The sequence below is a fragment of the Lepidochelys olivacea genome, assembly GCF_965140295.1.
Source record: "Lepidochelys olivacea isolate rLepOli2 genome assembly, chromosome: 6".
NCBI lineage: Eukaryota > Metazoa > Chordata > Testudines > Cheloniidae > Lepidochelys > Lepidochelys olivacea.
In genome coordinates, this window is record NC_140416.1 from 28448746 (window position 1) to 28470059 (window position 21314).

At 40.5% G+C, this 21314-nt stretch overlaps 1 protein-coding gene across 1 annotated transcript in view; it reads right to left on the reverse strand.

Annotated features, from left to right (window-relative positions):
• PDE3B (phosphodiesterase 3B) overlaps positions 1–21314 on the reverse strand; it is a 235263-nt gene that overhangs the window by 37588 nt on the left and 176361 nt on the right. The window contains exons 5-10 of the mRNA XM_084630738.1: positions 20992–21098; positions 15194–15404; positions 14590–14666; positions 11622–11773; positions 10519–10656; positions 8630–8741 (exon numbers count right to left, since the gene is read on the reverse strand). Coding sequence (XP_084486864.1) covers positions 8630–8741; positions 10519–10656; positions 11622–11773; positions 14590–14666; positions 15194–15404; positions 20992–21098 — 797 coding nt within the window. The remainder of the gene's footprint in view (positions 1–8629; positions 8742–10518; positions 10657–11621; positions 11774–14589; positions 14667–15193; positions 15405–20991; positions 21099–21314) is intronic.

The following is a 21314-nucleotide window of genomic DNA, read 5'->3' on the forward strand; positions in this document are numbered from 1 at the left end:
GCAGGGGGAATCTGGGTATGGGGGTGTCCAGAGGTATGGGGGTTGGATGGGCAAGGGAGCAGCTCCCAGTACAGTGACCCCTTCCCCCACAGCTGAGGAGCGATAGGAAGCAGGGGTGGAGCATCCTGCAGCCAGGGCAGTTTTCTGGGAGTGGGTCTGACTCGGCTCCGGCTGTTCCTTGCAGCGGAACAGGAAGTCCCGTGCTCCCCAGACCCCAGCCCAGCTGGGACTAGCAGCTGAACCCGGTGCAAGGTAGAAGCCAATGGCCAGGGTGTCCCCAGCCCTGCTGTTCCCCGGAAGTGATTTACCTCTCCATCAGATGCTCTAGGCACCTGAAACAATGCGCCCACGCTTCTGGGGAGGGGCACATGACCCATCAGAAAGTCACTTTTCTGCAGGGAAGCAGAGAAATCTGTAGGGGACAGGAATTCTATGCACACGCAGTGGCACACAATTCCCCCAGGAGTATAACTTGAAGTCTTTAAATCATGATTTGAAGACTTCAGTAACTCAGCTAGAGGTTAGGGGTCTATTACAGGAGTGGGTGGCTGAGATTCTGTGGCCTGCAACGAGCAGGAGATCAGAAAATGATCATGATAGTCATTTCTGACCTTAAAGTCTATGAGTCTATGACCTGGCTATGCAGAAGTTCCAAAGCAAGATCGCCTCTAGGCATAACTTCGTCAACTGGGCTCCCCACTGTTTGCTTACATAAAACATGGCTGCTGTGTTATCTGGGAGCACTAACAAATTCCACCCTGTGATATGCAGGAGGAATGCCATGCAAGCCAAACAGATGGCCTGCAGCTTCCTGATATTTATATGTGGATTTAGACCTTGTGAAGACCAAAGCCCCTGAGTCTGAAGGGGGCCTAAGTGAGCTCCCGGATCCAATGCATATGTGACTAAGGTGAATGTCTGTTCAGGAGGAGCAAACAGGACTCCTCCGCAAACAATTAATAGGTCTATCCACCGGTCCGGGGAGGACAAGACTCAACCAGGCACCTGAACCTGCTGTCCATACGATGGTGTGCTGGAGAATACAATGAGGTGAGCCAACGCTGAAGCTCTCTGAAGTGCATTCTGGCATGTTGGACCACGTAAGTGCACACCACCATGTGCCCTAGATGTCTGAGGCAATACTGAATTGTAGTCAAAGAATGTGTCTTTAGATCTAGTGCAATGAGCTGCATCACTTGCAACCTCTGCTGTGGCAGGAATGCCATGGCCTGTACAGAGTCCAGGACTGCCCCAATTAATTCTATTTTTTGAACTGGAGTCAGGATAGATTTCTCTGTATTGATTAAAGACCTTGCATGTGAAAGATTGACTGGATAGCAGCTATTCTGGAGAGTAATGGTACCTGCATGGGCCTCTCACTAGCCAGTCATCTAGGTAAGGGAACACACAGATTACTGACCTTCCCAGGAACGCTGCCACTATTGACATGCATTTTGTGAACATGCAAGGTGCTGCTGACAGGCCAAAAGGCAGAACTGGTAGTGGGAATATAATTCTGAGGAACTTTCTGTGGCTTTGATGAATTGACATATGAAAGTAAGTGTCCCTTAAATTGAGAGCCTGATTCCCCTTCTAAGGAAGCCACCGAGATGCACCAACAGCCACAGCCACCAGTGGCAAATGGTGCACCGGGACTGGAACTGGCACCGTAGAATCTAACACATCCAATCCCGGTATCAGGCAGGAGTCTTGCACTGTGGGTAAAACCAGTATCTAGAAGTTCAGTAGTTCCTATGTTGCCCCAAATGCCTCGGGTGTACAAGGCACTGTCAAAGGCTCCTGACCTTGCAGTACTGCTAGCTGTGCTGGTCCTGGGATAGGTCTCAGTGGGCCCTTCCCAGGCTCCAGAGTCAACAATCACTCTTTTCACACAGACTGTATCTGGGAGTGCCTCTTCTTTGAGTGCCCATCAGTGCCTTGCCTCCACTTGGTGCCTGGCCTGAAGATTTCGAAGGCCCCAGTACTGAGTCCTTCAAGGAGTTACTAAGTCTTTTCTTTGGTATCAGTGAGGAATGTTTGCCTATAGATTCAAAATGAATGACAGAGTACTCCTGGCAGACTCAGACATGCCCAGTACCTGTTCTCAGCAGGAAGGTTTCATTGGAGGGTGAAATGCAGACTCCATGGGTAAGTACATGAACCTGACAGTCCTGTCCTTTATCGAATGAGGTCTGAACCCTCTACAAATGTGACATTTGTAACCAACATACACTTACCCCAGCCATTTAAGGCAGCTGGGAAGAGGATCACTCACCGGCATAGGTTTGCCACAGTAGTGACAGGCCCTGAAGCTGGCAGAACATGGCATGAGTCCGATACCAGACCCAGTACCCAAATGAGTACTGGAGACTGAGCTTCACTAAGAAGTAAGCTAAACTTACTCTAGTCACTAATTGTGTACCAAATACAATACTCTAGACTAAACTAACATGACAAATACTATATATATATACACACACACACACACAAGAAGGGAAGGAAGACTTGCAAATGCAAATATCACAGATCCAACAACCATCACCAGTGATAGGAAGGAACTGAGAGGTGTTGGGAGGGCAGCATGGCCCTTTATACCTGTGTGCACTGGTGCAAGGCACCAGAGGGCACTCATGCTGCCCTGATGGAAAAATCTTCAACAATTGTGCACAAGACGTGCATGTACTGACAGTGGAAAGGACATGTGCAATCATTCAAAAAAGAACAAGTACTTTCACCTCAGAATTATCTTGGGTTTTTTTTTTGTGTGTGTAGTTTATGGTTTTAAAATTACATTATTCTATTAAAAATGTCATCTCCTCTGTTGTGTGAAACACCCATACAGTAGGAGAAATTGATTGACTATATATGGGGAACAGTTAAATTAACTATAAAACTGATGTGAACTGTGTTTTGTGTTTTAATTGCCCAGCGCTGGGACAAGAAATTTATTTATAAAGACAATAAAAATACAAAAACAGTTACTCAATTACCTTTTTCTAAAATCAAATGATGCATTTATTATTGAGAGCTACCTATCTCAAACATACACGCAAGTTCATTTGTTTCTGGGGATTGTGGCTCTTTTCATCTTAACCTAATAAGAAGGGTAACTATGGAAGAGAGATGTTTGCAGAATCAATATGCCACTGTTAGTTCATAATAATATGCTTAATTTCCTATTTATCAAGAGATAGAAGAAAATCCCTTCCCCCTCTCAACCTCCCGCAAAAGATTATTTACACTTTACCATAACTGTTGTTCTTTGAGATGTTCCATGCATGTGGATCCCATTCATGGTGTGCATATGCCCTTTGCACAGATGTTCAGAAGTTTTATCAGCAGTGTCCACTAGGGGTTGCACATGCAGTCTTCATGCCCTTATGCTCCATTTCAGAGGGCATAAAGGGCTGAGTAACCCTGCCCACCTCTCAGTTCTTTCTAACCACCCTTTGGCAGGCAGTTGGAACAACATGGTGTCCTTCCTTAGCACAGTTTATGGTTAATTTTCATTTAATTGTATCCACTGTATTTAATATATAGTGTAGTAGTCCCTTCATAGCCTGTCAGCAAACAACATTTTTTTAGCAAGTTTTAGTTTTAGTTTGGCTTTTTGCGGTACCAAGTCTAGTCTTTATGCCTGAACCTTAAACACCTTGCTTTAAGCCATGCCTATCATGTAGAGTGGTAATTCCCCTCAAGGATGGACATGACAAATGTCTATATTATTTAGGGGAGAGTCATATCTAAGTGCACAATCTGTAGAGTATTTAAAAAGTGCACTCAAAAATCCAGGGAATCAAGATGAAAAAACTTTCTCACAGAGAAATCCATGAGAGCTGCATCAGATTCAGAGGTGATCTGAGGTGTGTGAAGCTGCAGACCAATAGTGCATTTTATTTATTCACTGACCCGCTGAAAATGCCATTGGTTGCTTTGCCAAAGAGCCAGACTTCTAGTGCCTAACAAGAAGGGAGGTTATTTCTGGCTCCAAAGGCTCAAAGAGAACTCATTCATCTAATAAGAACCCTAAATCTCAGATTACAAAACCAATAGAGCAGTCAGACACCATGGCTGGCTGTGGGAGTAAGGCGCATACTGCCAAACCATCTTCTTGGCAATAGTCCCTATCTCCAGTACCACACAAGAAATCTGAGGTACAGGTACCGAGGAACTCACTTAAAGTGGCCACAAGCAAGAAAGAACCATGTGCAACTTCAGCTTTTTCGAGTGCCTGAGTTCGTCAACACAGTCAAAAGGATTTTTCAGTACTGTTCTGCATAGTGCTGCAGTCAAAGTGGCATTATATATTGGCACCAGCAAAACACCTGGCACTGATGTGAACAGAGTCTGACTCCTTGGCACCAGCTCAAAAGGCATTAAAGAGCATGGTGCTGATTCAAACAGTACCGAGGTACATGGTTATGGGCAAAAGGAAATCAGATATCCGCTACCTACACTCAGTACAGGGATCATCTGCTAGTGTCTCCTTTATAGACACAGCTGATACCAGAGTCTCCTTTACCGTACTTCTCTCCTACATTAAGCAAGTCAGAATGTCCACCATAGCATGAACACCGAATGCCTGTCATGAAGATTGCATTGAGACCTCACATTGAGGATCAGAGAAATCCTTCCACAGCTCAGCAAGTTATAGCACCTCCAGGTCCAGATAGTCTTTTAGAAGGTTCTTTTTCCTCCTCGTCATCACAGGCCTCCAGTAGAGGCTAGTCCCCAGAGCATCAACCATCTTCATCGGCTCCATCGAGGGACAGTGAATGTAACAGAGGAGGTGCCTCTAAAACCACTGCATTTTGGGCTCTGCCACAAGAGCCATCTTTTGTTCTTTGGGTTCCATCATCTTGGTTTAATATGCTTTACCCATATGCTTTTCAACATTGGCCATGCTCGCCTCTTTGTCCTTAACACCAAGTCATCATTTGGCTTCACACACAAGACCAGCATTTAAATGGCCTCAGAGGTCTGTCCCTTCTCCCACAGGGCAGGCTGTTTCCGAAGTTCAATAACCACTTTCTGAAGAGGATGAAGGAGAAATGCAAACATTTCACCAGAGAAGTAGATCACATCATGGAATGGGCCCGTAAACTGAGAAAACCTGTTTCAATAAAGGAAAGAATACCCCACTGACCACAGACACCTAGATGTCACCCACCATTCTGAAAGAAATCTTTTCTGAACCCCTCTTCAAGGCTTTCAGACAAACCCCCAACCTCGCCAACCTCATCATCAGAAGCAAGCTTCCCACAGACCAGGCCACACCAACTCAAAGCAGCACCAGACCCTGCCAGAATACCAGATGCAAAATCTGCAGATATACCTCCACTGCTACAATGATAAATATCTCCCACAAACACCTATCAAGATTTATGGGTCCTACACATGCCTATCACAACATGTGGAATACCATATGTAGTGCATCATATGTCCCAATAACAACTCTGTGGGAGACACCAGATAATCACTATGCTCTCGAATGAACTTACACAGAAAAATGATAAAAGACAAAAATACTATATCACCCATGGCCAAACACTTTTCACAAAGTGATCACTCCATATCTGATTTTTCAATACTTGTCCTCAAAGGAAACGTACACAACATCTTCAAATGGCAAGGCTGGGGACTTAAATTCATAACACTCCTATACACTAAAAACCATGGATTTAACAGGAAAACTGGTTTCGTGGCTCATTACAACAATCTGTAACACATGCACCTGCATGCTAACCCTTAATGGTCCATATCCAACCCCTCTTGCATAACAATCTAACCCTTATTGCCCATTCCATCTCAAGTGACCCCTTATAAAATTTATCTCGTATGCTTAACTATCTGTCCCAACTTGTATTTAGCTCAGACACTCTGATTTCTTTTCCCAGACCTAAAGAAAAAATTTGTGTAATTTGAAAGCTTGCACCTTCCACCAGAAGTTCATCCAATAAAAATATTACCTCTCCTACCTTGTCTCTCTCAACAGGGCTACAACAACACAAGAAAATCCATCTCTTAGGGGCTTCTAATCTTCCCTGGATGAAGTTGTTGTCTCCTCCATTCACATGACTGCAGATGATTTTAAAGCTTACCAGGAGCTTTTAAAGAGAATGGCAGAAGTGTCTTTGGAGTTGGTCCATTAGAAAACACACAAACTGTTTGATATTCTTCAACCAGTTGCATAAAACAGGATAGCTCACCTTATTAATGAAAGAATTTTTGAACCCACAAAGGACTTGTGACTACTTTGGCATCTATCACAGTGACCTCAGAGAAGGCTGAACATAAACACTAAGTCCCCCACAAAAGGGATTTGAGTACCTCTATATGTACCTGGCACCAAAATCCTTAGTAGATACTGTGGCTAATGAAAAAAACAAACAGATAACAAGGTCTACTTGAGAAGAAAAAGAACAACAAAAAAAAAAGATGTATTTGGCCAAAAGGTTATTCTTCTGCTTGTCTTTGGGTCAGAATTGCAAACTATAAAGCTAGGCTGGCAAGTATAATTATTTCTAGTGGTGCAGAACAGCAGATTTCATGGACAAACTACCATCAGATATCAAAGAGAAATTTAAATTAGTTTGTTTAGAGGGACAACTAATTGCTAAGACCTCCTTTCTGGCAGGTTTGGACTCAGTTGACACAGGACCAAGACTGATGGTTACAGGTGTTACCATGAGGAGAGATTCATGGTTATCTACTTTGGGTCCGCATAAGGAGGTGCAAAGAACACTGCAAGACTTACCATTTGATGGAAAAGAGCTGTTTAATTGAAAAATGGATGACACATTGCACTCCTTGAAGGACTCTCGAACCACACTTAGATTTTTGGGACTATATACCTCCAATTTTAGAAGGAAGCATTATAAATGTCAGCTTTCTTCTACACAGAGATCTCAACCAGCTACCTCTTCTTATTTTTACACCTCTTATTATTATTTTTACCACCAAATAAGATGAAAAAGAGGTCAAGGTATCAAAAGAGAAAGCCATTTCCATTGTCCTCTACCCAGCCATTTCAATCTCAGAAACAAGAGTTTAATGCTTCAGTTGAGGATACTGCTCTAGACTCTGTGGATCGATACCTTTCCTACCTTCCTTTTGGTTCCCATCTCTTTTTCTTCAAGGAGGCTTGGGCTGCAATTACCTAAGACTGCTGGGTCTTTCAGGTGATCCAAGAGTGGTACACCCTCCAATTCTGTAATATATCTCCCCACACCCACCCACCCATTCCCCTTTTCAGGGACTACTCGTATGGGAGTCCCATGCAGAAAGAAACAGAATCTCTACTATAGCTGGGCACAACAGAGCCAGTGCCTCTGGCTTCAAGGAAAAAGGATTTTATTTTCCTTATTCAGAAAAAGAAAGGGAGTTGGTGGCCTGTACCACAGCTCAGGTTTTTCAGTGTTTATATTGTCCATGCCAAATTTCACATGGCGGCTCCCACATCTATCATACCTTCTTTAAGACTGTTTCAGTACCCTCAGCTTGCAGGATGCGTACTTTCTGGTTGATACATCCATTGCCTGGAAGTTTCTTTGCTTCGCGATACCAAATAATCATGATTAGTTGAGAGTGTTTCTGTTGGCCCTTCAACTACACTTGGAGTGTTCTCAAAATTGCAGTCAATGGTAGCAGCTTATCTTAGTTAAAAATTATTATTATGGTGATTATTATTTTTGCCAACAGGGTATAGAGGAAACACTACACTACCAAATACAATTGCTAAAACTAAATCAAAAGTTTACAGTAACAACAAACTAATTATTCTAAGGAAGGATCCTGTTGTTTCAACTCTCTGCCAAAGAGTGGTTAGAAGGAACTGAACGGTGGGCAAAGTTGCTTTCCCTTTTTGCCTTAGGAGAGGAGGGGGAGGGCGTGAAGGTGCATGTTCAACCCCTAGTGGACACTGCTGATAAAACTTCTGAATGCACACTGCCAGTGGGATCCACATGCACACAGATTCAAAGAACAACATGACTTTGAAGTAAATGGCATCTATAAACAGAAAGACCAGAAAACTTGTGCTAATATCTTTAAAACACATTAAATGACTGTTAATCAATTTTGAAATTCCAGCTGCTGTGACCACTTACTGATACCCCAGCCGTGACATGTATAAAGCACAGGAAAAAATGTTTAATAGTCTTGAACAAATCACAGAATAGAGTAAAAGTTTAGATTGTATGGAGGAACTTTTCTTTTTACAAAAGAATAGCAACGTTAAATAAGGGTTAGCATAATAAATAAGCATTTATATTCTTAACAGGACTGATCTAAACTCACTGAAGTCAATTAATAGGCTCCTACTGACTTCAAAAGACTTTGGACAGGCTCAATCTGAAAACTTCCTGAACTATTCATGCACATTTTACCAGATTATATTCAAACTAAATATGAGCAGTCTCAATTTTGGAGTCCACCAAATCTTTTGTTGTAGGTCTAATTTTTCATAAATTATGAGAAAAGAGATTTATTAAAAACAATCCAATTATCATACCTGTAACATTAAGATTAGACACTATCTGTAGTTTTATGGGTAAAATAATAAGTAAACATACTTACATGTTTTGTTATAAAGGAATAAATGTATATAGTGTAGTTGAACATTACTTACAGGGAATATCTCGGTAGCCATTTTCTAGTGCACAAAAGTAATTCAAGAATTCTTGTGTTGGAATTTTGAAAATTTCAAACAAGCCAGTGTCTTGGAACAAGGTGTATGTCACCTAAACACATATTAAAATTAATTTTGGTTTTAAAAAGTGTCAAAGTTTAATCATTTTAGCTTCATTCAACTTTAAGAATATTCTGCTATATTTTTTATTTAAGTATACTGTTAAAATTGTTAAATTATTAAATTTAGTTGATGCTTCATTAAAAATGAGTCATTGAGCACTGATGTGCTATTAATACAGTTTGCAGGAATTCTTTCCATCTAAACAGACAACTATCTTACCACTCTCTTGAAATCAAAATGAAAAAAAATCTGCAAATCTCTTTACTGAAATGACCCCAATGCACCTTCTTACTTTCTTTTCCTGTCTTTAATCTTTTACGCATGCTATGCTAGAAGAATTATGCTGTTTTCTATTACTGAGGAGCAGAGTTGCCAAACAGTCCCTATCCCAAAGCTTTAGACCAATGGTGAGTAACCTGCGGCTCGCAGGCTGCCCACCAATGCTTTAGACAATCTTTCAAGTATAGACTTGATTAAGAGATCTGTCAAAGTAGAATTCTCAGGCTTCCTAGGAGAAAATAGATAAAGGTTCCTCTTGAAGCCTTCCTTCCCCCTATAAACTGTTCACTGGAAGTCTCTTTTAGGAATGCAGTACATGTACATTTAAATAATCACATTCAAGTGGTTCCAGTGTCCTCATCCTAACCCAAGAAGCTATGCAAGAAATTCCCCCTGAATTCTAGCTTCTCCAAGGGCACTCCTGTCTCTATAGGTAGGCTGATACCAACTTCCTTCATTAGGGAAACTGGGATGAAGGTAAATTAGAACAGTGAGGACATTTCTGAGGCATCAAAAGATCTGCACTGCCAATTTCAGTCTAAAAGGAAAATATCTAAGAAAGTTATGACTCTCTCAGAGGTTTAGAACAGAGTGACAGTGCCATTACTGTGGCGCTATTACATAGTTTATTATTATTATGATGCTAGGTGCTATACAAATGCACAGTATAGCACAAATCCCTATCTTAAAGAGCTTATCTTTGAAACAAATGCAAGGAAGATACAATAAATGGGTGTTATAAACAATAGGAGGGAAAAGGGGAGAGGGGAGAATAACTAGGAGAAGATTACATGGTTCCACAGTTTAACCAATGCACAACTTGACAGTACTAAATCATCTGAAAGATTTTTTTTCTTTTATAAATACATCAAAAAGAGAATAAATAAAATCTGCTATCAGCTATCCCCGAGTGTCCTTCAGCCTAGCCATTAGTGGCTGGCAGACTTCCTGTAAACTTCACAGTGGAATAGGAGTTTTGAAGAAAGAGTAGTAGCCTTATGAATTAGGTCAGGGAGTGCATTCTATTTAAGAGGCAGCATGGAAGAAAGAATAGCGTTGTTTATGGGAGAAACAGAAAAGGCTACTAGAAAGATTGCCTCTCCCGCCTCAGCTGTGACTTTCAATGACAACTACATTCCACCAAAAACCATGAAACAGTTGACAAGAGACGCTACATTCCACCAAAAAACATGAAACAGTTGACAGGAGACGTAGTCCTTTGTTGCAACCGGAGTTAAAGACTACAGAACTCACTCCCATATAAAATAAGAATTATCAATACTCTCACAGTATTCAAAATAAAATGCAAAAAATCCCACTGTTTGAGGTAAGTTTCCCACAAAATAAACAATTCTTACTGTCTACATACATGGAAGGGTAGATGAGAAGAAAATAAAATTGCTACTTTTCAAGCTATTCTTAATTTATACACAGACTGGCAAAACAGCACCTCAGTTGTGGCTCATACATCAAAAACAGCAACAAACCTGGCTAAGGATCCTTCCAGATTTGTCTCCCATTTTTTGCAGTAGATCAAAAATTTGGAAATTCCAATTGTTCATCTTCTCCATTAATGATTCATGATCTTCTGTTATCATCAGTTCTAATGAAGGATCCTGTTCCATCTGTGTAAGAGAGAATGAACCATTTCCACAATGAGAATGAAAACCAATTTGTCACTTGTATTTAAATAGACGTTAAAATGGAAAAGTATTGTTGAACTTTTTACATTTCACTGTGTTGCTGTAGTTATTCTGTGCACTTATTTTATCCCATCAACCTTTTTGCCTTGAAATGGTGACACAATATTGTTGGTCTTTACACCTACTATACATGCTGATGAACTAAAAGCATGTAAAAATTGTAGCCATGAGAAAACCCTCAATTCGTAACACAATAGTTCAAGACTTCACTTCGTATACTTTTGAGCATACTAAAAACAATTCATTTATTTTAAATGGCCCAAGAGCTTCCATGCCTTGCTGGGCTTTGATGTAAAGACTGCCAACATTTCATTCTGGTCTTAAGACTTAAGTTTTTGTACTTTTTTCTAAATCAATGCTGAAATTAAAAAAAACCACACAAACATTTTGTATATAAGCTAACATAACCTGTGTCCTAATTTTTGTTTAAATATAGTTTGAACCAGCTGAAATTGATAAAAAGTGGGGTTTCAACTAGAAAATGAGATTTAAAATAGAAAAATCAGCAAACCTTACTAAGTATCACTGTACTATTCTGCTACTTTTTATTTCACAGTTTGATACCTGCACACACATATGCAGATCAGTCACGTTTTCAGAGCGAGTCTTTATAAGACAGCACATCAATTATGTTTAACAAAGTAAATTAATCCAAGCATGCATTTTCACAGGACCCATATTCATGCTGGGTGCTAGTATAATTTGTATACTTTGAAATTTTACTTCTAAACTTAACCAGTATTTGGAATCCTGGATTCCAGTGATGCACTGTTTTCCAAAGGCTCTTATAATGTAAAGTAAGGACCTCCTTAGAATATGATATTAAAACTCACAGAGAAATACATTAATATACAACATTGCGGGTATTACTGCAATTATATGCTTACATCAGATTGCTGGTTATACTGTGTTTGATCCATTTGCTGACTGTCACTTTCTATCAACTTTTTTCTGCAGTCTCTGCTTTCTTTTCTTTCATCTTTCCATCCCTCTGCATGGTGGACTGACTCTTCTGAAATACCCGTGGTTCCATCTTCACCTTAAATATAACAAGTGCACAATTACTATCAACAATTTATTCATAAATCAATTCAGGAATTAAGATTTTTAATTAATTGCTACTTGCTCCCACCCTTGACCCACTAGAAGTTAGATTTATTGCCTTGTGATTTCTGCAAAGTCCACCTTTTCTTTTCTCTTCTCAAGCTATTAAGCAGAGAGTGCCCTGAAGAAGGGGATGGTTACATTCATCAGCCTGTGTTTTAACTAAGATGACACTATGGATTCCTATAAGATGTATTTTATATATTCAAATAATTTTAATATTTTATATAAATATTCCCCCAAATAAATTTGTCATTTAAGCTCAAATTGTGTCCTTTACAATACAGCATTTATTATTTTACAATTCCACATTCATTAAAATCTCAAACCAATCTTTCCATATCCTTCTATGCATTAGACACATTGCAAAAGAGGGGATGGAAAATCATTGTACTGTACCACACTGTGCTTATTGCATCTTCCTGTTTATTGGATGCACATTTGTTTATTAAATGCGAGTAAATAAGTTTGTAATACTCCAGCATCAAACTCCTTAACTGTTACATTTTATCATTGTAGATACTTATATGTCTCCTTTGGTGAAACATGAGTGGCTAAATGCTTCACTTTTTGCACTTCCTTTCTGACAAATTTAAGAGTTTAAATAAATGTGACAATAAATACTCTACAGAGTTAGTGGAGAAGACTGGGAGATTATTTTAAAAAAGCAGTAATCTTAAAAGAATTAAAATATTACAAGCAGATAATGCTCTCTTCTCTAAAAGTAAATGAAAACAGATTACAGAATCAGATATATGGTTCACTATTCAGCATGCTTTTGGGTGCTAGGTATTTTACTGTCAACAGAGAAAGATATGGTCCTGGTCTAGAAAGAGTTCACAAATAATAGATTTTTTGTTTCATTTGCAGTTCAAAAAAATTGGTTCAATCTGAAATAAAACCAAATATTCTGATTTTTTGGGGGCAAATCTAAAAAGTCAGCAAAAAAAAAATTGCTCTGGGGCCAGAGAGACAAAAAGCCATTCAGACTTTTCCCCCAGCTCAGGGAGCTGGAATGGCAGAGAGGTGTGGTGCTCAGCCTCTCCAGGCTGGGTGCTTGGGGACAGGGGAAAGACTGAGTGACCAAAGCTCTTTTCTAAGTAGCATAGATGTATGTGCGCTGCATATTACTATGGTTCTCAGTTCACTTCTGAATCCAACTCAAGATACTGGTCCTAAAGAAATATGAAAAGGATACCTTAGGGCTTGTCTTCACTAGCAGGATCAGTCGACCTAAGTTATGCTACTTCAGCTACGTGAACAACAACATAGCTGGAGTCTACATAGCTTAGGTTGACTTACGCGGTGTCTTCACTGCACTGTGTTGACAGGAGACACTCTTTGTTTAACTTACCTTACTCTTCTCGGAGAGGTGGAGTACCAGAGTCAACTGGAGAGGGCTCTGCCGTCAATTTAGCAGGTCTTCACTAGACCTGCTAAATCAACACCCACTGCATCAGTTGCAGCAGCATCGATCTCCCTGGTAGTGAAGACAAGCCCTCAGATTGTCTCTCCATTCATGATCCATGAAGACAACTGAACTTATCAGAAACACAAATTATTGTGGAACATTTTATCACTAAGGCGAAGATGTATCAGAATGAGTTCTAGTCAAATTGATTTCAGAGTTCAGTTGTAAAACCCACTTTTTTTATAGTAGTCTACACAAAACAGAAATCGAGGAATGAATAATAGAAAGGGAAGAGGTGAAAGAAGAGGGCAACCAAACAGATTTCTCTTGATATAAACATCTAAACCAGTATGTCAAGAACAGAATGCACAAGTCCACTTCAAGTTTGAATTCACACTATTCTTAAATTCTGTAGGCACTCAAGCAAAGGAAGTGGAAACCACTCTGAATCGCGGAAAGAGGTTGGAACGAATGAACCGCCATTGGGAGTACAGCTGATATAGCTGGCTCCTATGAATCCCCTCCCTCAGCATCTCGTTCAGGGGTGAAGGGTGTAGTGGAGTAGAAAGGGGGAATGGACAGAGAGTAATGTGATCTGGTATCTCCAACTGACGTTTGGTCCCTTGAGAAGTACGGTAGCTGGTTAAAGTCTGGTAGCAGAAAAAATTTAAAGTAATCCATTTTCACAAAAATCAGGCCAGATCACTGGTACACTTTGGCTGCTTTGTGCCACTCCAGCAGTGCAAAGATGTAAATCTAGTTTAACTGGCCAATAATTCTTCAGATGGCCTCGACAGGTTCTTCATAATGAAAATCAGTTGTTTGTTTTTTATCTTATTTTCATTCAAAGACTTAACAGGAGAGTTCATAAGACAAAAATAACTTCCCTGATGGAGAGTGTGTGGAAAAAGCTACACTGTAGGATTTTAACCTATTATTCATAGAAATTGAATTATTACAACACAGTGACTGCTAGTCAGGTGGTAGGAAAGTACATTTTGTTGTGTGACATGTTAAAAATTCAGAAAACCAGCTACAGAGCATTAAAAACTCCATTTGCTTGCAAAATTATAAAGCCAGAAGTAGGCATCTGTTAGAAAACATAACTTTAGTGAACAGGATACACATAAGACTATGCCATCTCCTATCCTAGCTCAAGAAATTGAGAGATAATAAACCAGATACTTAGGGATCTACTAAAATGGTTACTGAAAAGATATGCGTATGAATTGTTTGGAAGTATAGGAAAATTTTTAATGTGGACTTTTAAAATTGCTTATTTGACTATTGAGAAAGCATAGTGAAGCACTAGCAAATACCTGCATATTTTGAAATCCTACCTGATTTTCTACCTTGATATTCTGCACCAGATTCTGACTTTGATGTTGAAATATGCTTGAGAAGTTTATGTCCACAGCTTACAGAATAAACAAGACAAGAAACAATATTAGCTTATTTCTTTTTTTCCCACTTCTGATTGCTGTATAAACACTAGTTACTATGCTATTATTCAGATACTTGCAGTCCTATCACCTTGGTAAATCTCATAATGTTAGCAGGATACTTTAGATAAGTAACCTTCAATGTGCTACCAGAAGTAGTGTTGGTCATTTGAAAGGTGACTGAATCAGAATAGAATTAATTCCCAAACATGGGGTTTCCCTTCCCCTCCTAAAACATAAAGTATAGCACTCCTAGTACAGAATGGTTGCCACATTCAATTACAGAGCAATGAAATATGTAAAGTGTATTTACAGCCCTTCCTGATAATAGATGCTACATATACATTGGATATAAATTAGTATGAGAAGTTATCTTTCACAGATATATCGTTTGGTTAGGAAAAAAGGAAATCAGTATGATTTTTAATATAAAAGTGTTGATATTTATAGCATATAATAATTTGCTTTTATACTTTTGAATACTTCTGAGGGTTTACAGTACCTGTTACAAGTATAGCTTGTAGAAGCTTTAACTTGCTGCTGAAAATCTGGAGAACTAAATGTATATCCCAGAGGTTTATGTAAATTAACACTTGGCTTAGTAAGAAAATCAGCAGTATCAGGAAATTCTACAGGTGATCGATTGACAAAGGACCCACTGGAGATAGACCCATGATTAGATGAACCAACAGGACTCAAGCTAGGGGAAGTACCTGCAAAAACATACATATAATAATTTCCTGAGTATTTCTTTAAAGCACAAAAAATAATGTTTTTTAAAGATCAAAATGAAAAATAAGAAAATTCTACAGCTTAATAAGAGCAAAGTGACAGGTGAAAGAAATACTACAGATGGATCAAACTATTAAATACATATCAGACATCAAGACTTATTCACTGTTTTGGTTTTATACACAAGCAATACAGGTTAGGCTGCACATCTGAGTGATTTGTTGAGTGCATGCTCTGTTCAGTGTTTAAACTTCTCCATATAAAAACTGTATATCAGCTTCTGGAAGAGATTTGAACTTCACACTTACATATGAGATCCCCAGTGAAAATGTATGTGTAAAACCTAACTTTTTGTTTAGTAACTTGGTTTTAATGTATGTGGTTTTAATACTTATGTTAGGAGGGGCTGTTCGCATTGATTATTAAGTTTCCCCTACACTTACCTTTATAAGACCCTGTTTTCAGGTGCTTGTGATTTTGCTAAACCGTAACTGTCTGCACTAAAATTTTCTATGCTGGTTGTCTGCCTCAGGCTGAGTTTTTATGGAAAATTTCAGCCACAACAGTTCATCTGTTTCTGAGAATAATGCTAGAAAAAAATAAGTTGTTTGCAACATTAAAAAATTCTGGTGACCTTTACTTTAAAAACTCTAGCATCTCCATGCTTTGGAGCAGAGACTTTAAATTTGGCAGGAAGGTAGCTTTGCATCACAGATATGCCTTTCACTGTTCCTGTGAAAATGTGCCAAAATTTGGCCAAGTTATAAGCCTTTGAAAAACTGCAGTTTCCATATGATCAGTAGATTTCTTAGATTTAGCAGCGAAAATCTCTGTATTCTTTGTGCACTGAGCATGCTCAAGCCTCTCACAGCTCCTAGTGCTGATCAGATTGTACATGTGCCATTTGCACAGTGTGACTGAGCATGTTCCTTCCAGCCTAGGGATGCAGGGGCAAAGCAGGGCGTCTTTACTTTCAATAACCCCCTGCTGGCACCCACGCAGCATGGAGAAGGAAACTGCCTGACTTGAATACAAAAGGGCAAGATTCAGATCCGGGGAGTTAAGTGGAAGGGCAAAAGGTGTATATGGGACAAGGAGCCAGGCAGGGCGAACTGGGACTGGAGGTTGGCAGGGTGGAGAGATAGAAACTGGAAGTTTGCGGGACACCGAGACTGGGAGCCATGAAGGGACATGGGAGGGTCAGTTTGTGTGTGGCGGGGGGGGAGGGGTGGGGGGGGGGATAATTGAGACTGAATGAAAAACAGGGAGGATATGGGGCTGACTGGGGGAAGGGCAGATGGATGTGAGAATGAATTGAGTATAGGGGCAGAACAGGAACTGGCTAAGCAAAGAGACTGGGACAAGGAGCTGGAGGAAGCAGAGACATTGAGATTGGACAAGAAACCCAGATTGGGAGACTGGGACAGGGAGCCAGTAGGTACAGGGAACATGGGCTGGAAGAACCAGGGAAATTACTAGAAGTCAGATGGAAGAGGGGGTTGGGAATGCCTGGATAAGGAAACTGGGGCCAAGGAAATAAGAAAGTGGGGTGGGGACTGGGAATGGCTGGACAAGAAGAATGGGAGTTGGGAGGAGGTAGAGACATGGAAACTGGAAGTGCAACAGCGAGTCTAGAGGGCTGAGTCTAAGACTTACTATACAAGGATACTGTAACTGAGATGAGAAGTCTGAGAAGAATGGTACTGGGACAAGGAGCCAGATGTGAGGAAGAGACAGGACTGGGACAAGGACAAGTTGGAGGGGATTTGGCAGTAGGGGGGGTCAGATGGGGGAAGATAGGCAGAAGAGTCCATACATACTAGAGGACACTTCCCTCCATAGCCTGGAATAGAACCCAAGACCCTGAATCTCACTTTTACTTTGCTGTCAGCAAATATCTGTGAAATCCACTAGCAAAGTGACTCCATCATCCTCTAGTGCTGGTTGATATAGAAGATGACAACCTACTACTTCTGTCAGTTTCTCCATTAATTAAAGTGGCAGAGGTCTGTGTACTGGACCTAAAGGTTCCAGCCCCATTAATGACTCATGTGAATATCAATGATATAAGATAGAATTTTTGTGTTTTCAGTTTGCTTTTTTAAAGATCGAGGAAATTACACACATGTACACACAATATTAAAAAAAAAACACTATTAAGACTGCAAAATCAAGCACTCAGTTAGGAAATGCAATGTGCAACCTTAATTCCCACCCTCCCCCCTCCGTATGTATGTATTATGTAACAGATTTTAATTACATAATTATACAGTAACTCCTCACTTAATGTCCTCCCGCTTAACGTTGTTTCCAAGTTACATCGCTACTCCATTAGGGAACACGCTCATTTAAAGTTGTGCAATGCTTCCTTATAACGTCGTTTGGCTGCCTGCTCTGTCCACTGTTTGTAGGATTCTGTGGAAGAGCAGCGACTTTACAAGGGAGCATTGCACAAGTTCCTCTTCTCTGCCTCCTATCCCTCCCTTTCTCCCTCCATCCCAACGCTTAGGACTTTCTGGGAGGGAGGGAGCAGGGAAGCTGCCCTCCACCCCTGGCCAGGCAGGGCCACCCAGAACACAGGGGCTTTAGGGGTTGCAGGGCCCTGGGCTAAGGGGGCCCCAGAACTGCAGCTCTAAAGCCCCTTTCGGAATGCAGCCCTGCGAGAATGGGCTGGAGGACTCAGGAGGAGCAGGGGAGCGCTGCTTCTCTCCGGCCAGCTGGCTGCACGGCTGCCCCATCTCCTCCTGAGTCCTCTGGCCCGTGCTTGCAGCGCCGCATTCCCAAAGGCGCTTTAGAGCTGCAACCCGGGGCCCCAGGGCTTAGCCAGGGGCCCTGCAACCCCTAAAGCCCATGCGATCTGGGTGGCCCTGTCTGGCTGGGCAGGGGGAGGGGGGCAGCTCCCAAAATCGCAGCCACGGGGTGATGCCGCACTGCACGGAGCCACCTGTACACCCCCTGCACCAAACAGGAACTGCCCCAGGTAAGTGCTCTGCACTTCCTGTCTGCCCCAGACCTGAGCCTCCTCCCGCACCCTAACTCCCTCCCAGATCCCGCACCCCCAGCCCTGAGCCCCAGGAGGAGAATGGAGAAAAAAAGAATGAAAAACGGGGGTGGGGAGGCGAGGGGAGATAAGAGAGAATGCACAGGGCCCCACTAACTCTAAATCCGCCACTGGAGGGAGGGGAAGGAGGGGGGAAGCCGCCACGTCTCCACTCCTCCCCCCTCTCCCTCCGAAAGTCCTAAATGCTGCCAAACAGCTGTTTGGCAGCAGGGAAGCGCTGGGAGGAAGGGGGAGGAGCGGGGATGCAGCATCCTCCAAGGAGGAGGTGGAGTGGGGATGGGAAGAGGCGGGCCTGGATTGGAGCGGGGATGGGAAGGTGGGCCTGGAGCATCCCCTGGCAAAGTCAGCGCCTGTTCTTCTGTGGGGAAGCTGCTGCTGCACAAGGTGCTTCCTAGCGTCCTTGCGTGCCTCATTGTCTACAGCGGGCTGTGCCTGTGTTGGGTAAGCCGGGGCACCTCCCCACCGCAGTACAGTACTGTACAGTATATAATGCCTTTTGTCTGTCCCCCCAAAATTTCCTTGGAACCTAACCCCCCGCATTTACATTAAATCTTATGGGAAAATTGGATTCATTTAACATCGTTTCACTTAAAGTTGCATTTTTCAGGAACATAACTACAACATTAAGTGAGGAGTTACTGTATGCTGTTTATTCCACAGAACCCTTGCCTCTTTCAGTGCATAGACAACCTTAATCCCGGCATTTCCTAATGTTTGAGTGGTTGATTTTGCAACCTTAGTAATGTTCTCTTAATTGTGTTTTTAGTGTAATTATACATATATAATAGACTACAATATATGACCGAAGACATCACTGCATATATTTAAACATGTCATATTTCCCACACTGGGTAATACTGCATTCTGTTTTCCTTAATTAAGCATGCATTTAATGTTCTATATTATCACTGAGATACTTAGTTAGTAAATATTCAGCCATATTTGAATATTTTTTTCAATTTATACATTAAAGTACAATTTTCTTTTCTCTGATATAATGTTAAAACCACAATGTTTGAATGGGTAAATGTTCAATCTGTGTAAAAGAACACCCATCTCAAGTAATCTGTTTTAACAGACTGACAAAGAATCCCCAGATTGCACCATAAATTATGAAGTTCCACCCTTATTAGAAGGCCATCTTTGCAAAGCAACCAACTTTTGACAATCCTTTGAGTGGTTCTTAACAGGTTTCAGTGTATTTTGAATTTATATTTATATTTTTAAAATACTGGATTACACACAGTATTTTATGCTGTATATAATGTCACCAAGGCGCTAATCTTGCAATTGACCTCGTAAGAGACACAGGGGTCTATCCACATGCAACAAGTTGCAGGAGCAGGGCCTGAGTTTGTATGCTGCTTAGGGTTTAGGAAAATGAAATGAGCATAAAATCAGTCAATAAACTAGACAAACCCAATGAAAAGAATGGATTTACAAATATACAATACATTTGAGAAATAATTATATTTTTAAGGAAAAAAGTAGCTGTGCATCCCCAATGAAACTTGTATACTTATTTTTAAACAGGCAATTAAATCTCTATTTTAAAAATTACATTACACAGTTTAATATCTTATTGAAATTACGCTAAAATCAAAGATGCATGCGTGAAATTGCAGAATAACAGCATACTAAGGCTTCAATTTCATATGGGCAAAGAGACCAATTCTAATCTTTGGCATACGGAATACACATTATATACACACTGGTCATTACTGAATTCAACACTTACTAAGCTACTACATAGCAGCATCTGCTATTTCTATTTTCTCATATTCTACGACGATTATTAACATGTAAACTCCATTCTTAGGCTAAAAATCTCTTTTCATCAGGCCTGATCATGCAACGAATTCCATGACTTCACTGGGGCTTCCCATGGATACAGGAGTCTGCCTACATAGTGCTTATAGCACAATCAGGGCCTTGGACTGTAAGCTCCATTACTAGGTAGGGACAGTTTCTTAATATGTGTTTGTACACATCACAGTACTATGGGGACCATTTCTGAACTGAAGCCTCTAGGCACTGCTGTAATACAAATAACAATAGCAATATAATTCTGAGAATTAAAAATTTTGGCATAATAGTTATTGCAGTACAGTAACTTTGCAAAAAAAATTTCGTGACAACCATTGTGTGTGTATGTGTATATATATATCTCTCTCTTAACAAGCCTGCAGGTGTGTATGCTAATACAGTAGCAGAGAGACTTTGTCCAGTTATACAGTATTGTATTAATATTTTAGTTTTGTATTGAGATAATGTTCAGTATGTCCGCTGAATATTCTTAGAAGTAAATTAGATTAAAATTATTTTCAAGCATGTGCTACATACTGATGCTAACTTACACTGATGTTATAATGTACAAAATAATATGTCAAAAAATATTGTAATGTGTGGAGTCCCACCTATAAACAAGAGGGTTTAATTTAAATCAAATTTCTCATAATCATAGCAACATGCTGCAAAGTGTGTAGAATAACAGACTGCTATCTTACCAGCTCGTCTGGGACCTATATGATAAGTTAACGTCACCGAAGATGATCTTTGTTTTGGTATTGTCAGTAGGTTTGTACTGAAAGGCCCATTTGGATGGGATCCTTGGCTAAAATAAAAAACAATAAGAAAATATCAAGCATTCTTTTAATCCGCTTTGCTTTCTTGCTTTCTATTCAGTTGTCAGGGAAAATGCATATGTAGATCAGCTCATTTTAGTGTAGTAACACAAATCTAGACACACTGAAGCAAAATGGGTAGGATATAATAACTTATACAGTACCATTACCCTTCAACAAATAAAATGAACAAGATGACAAGTTTG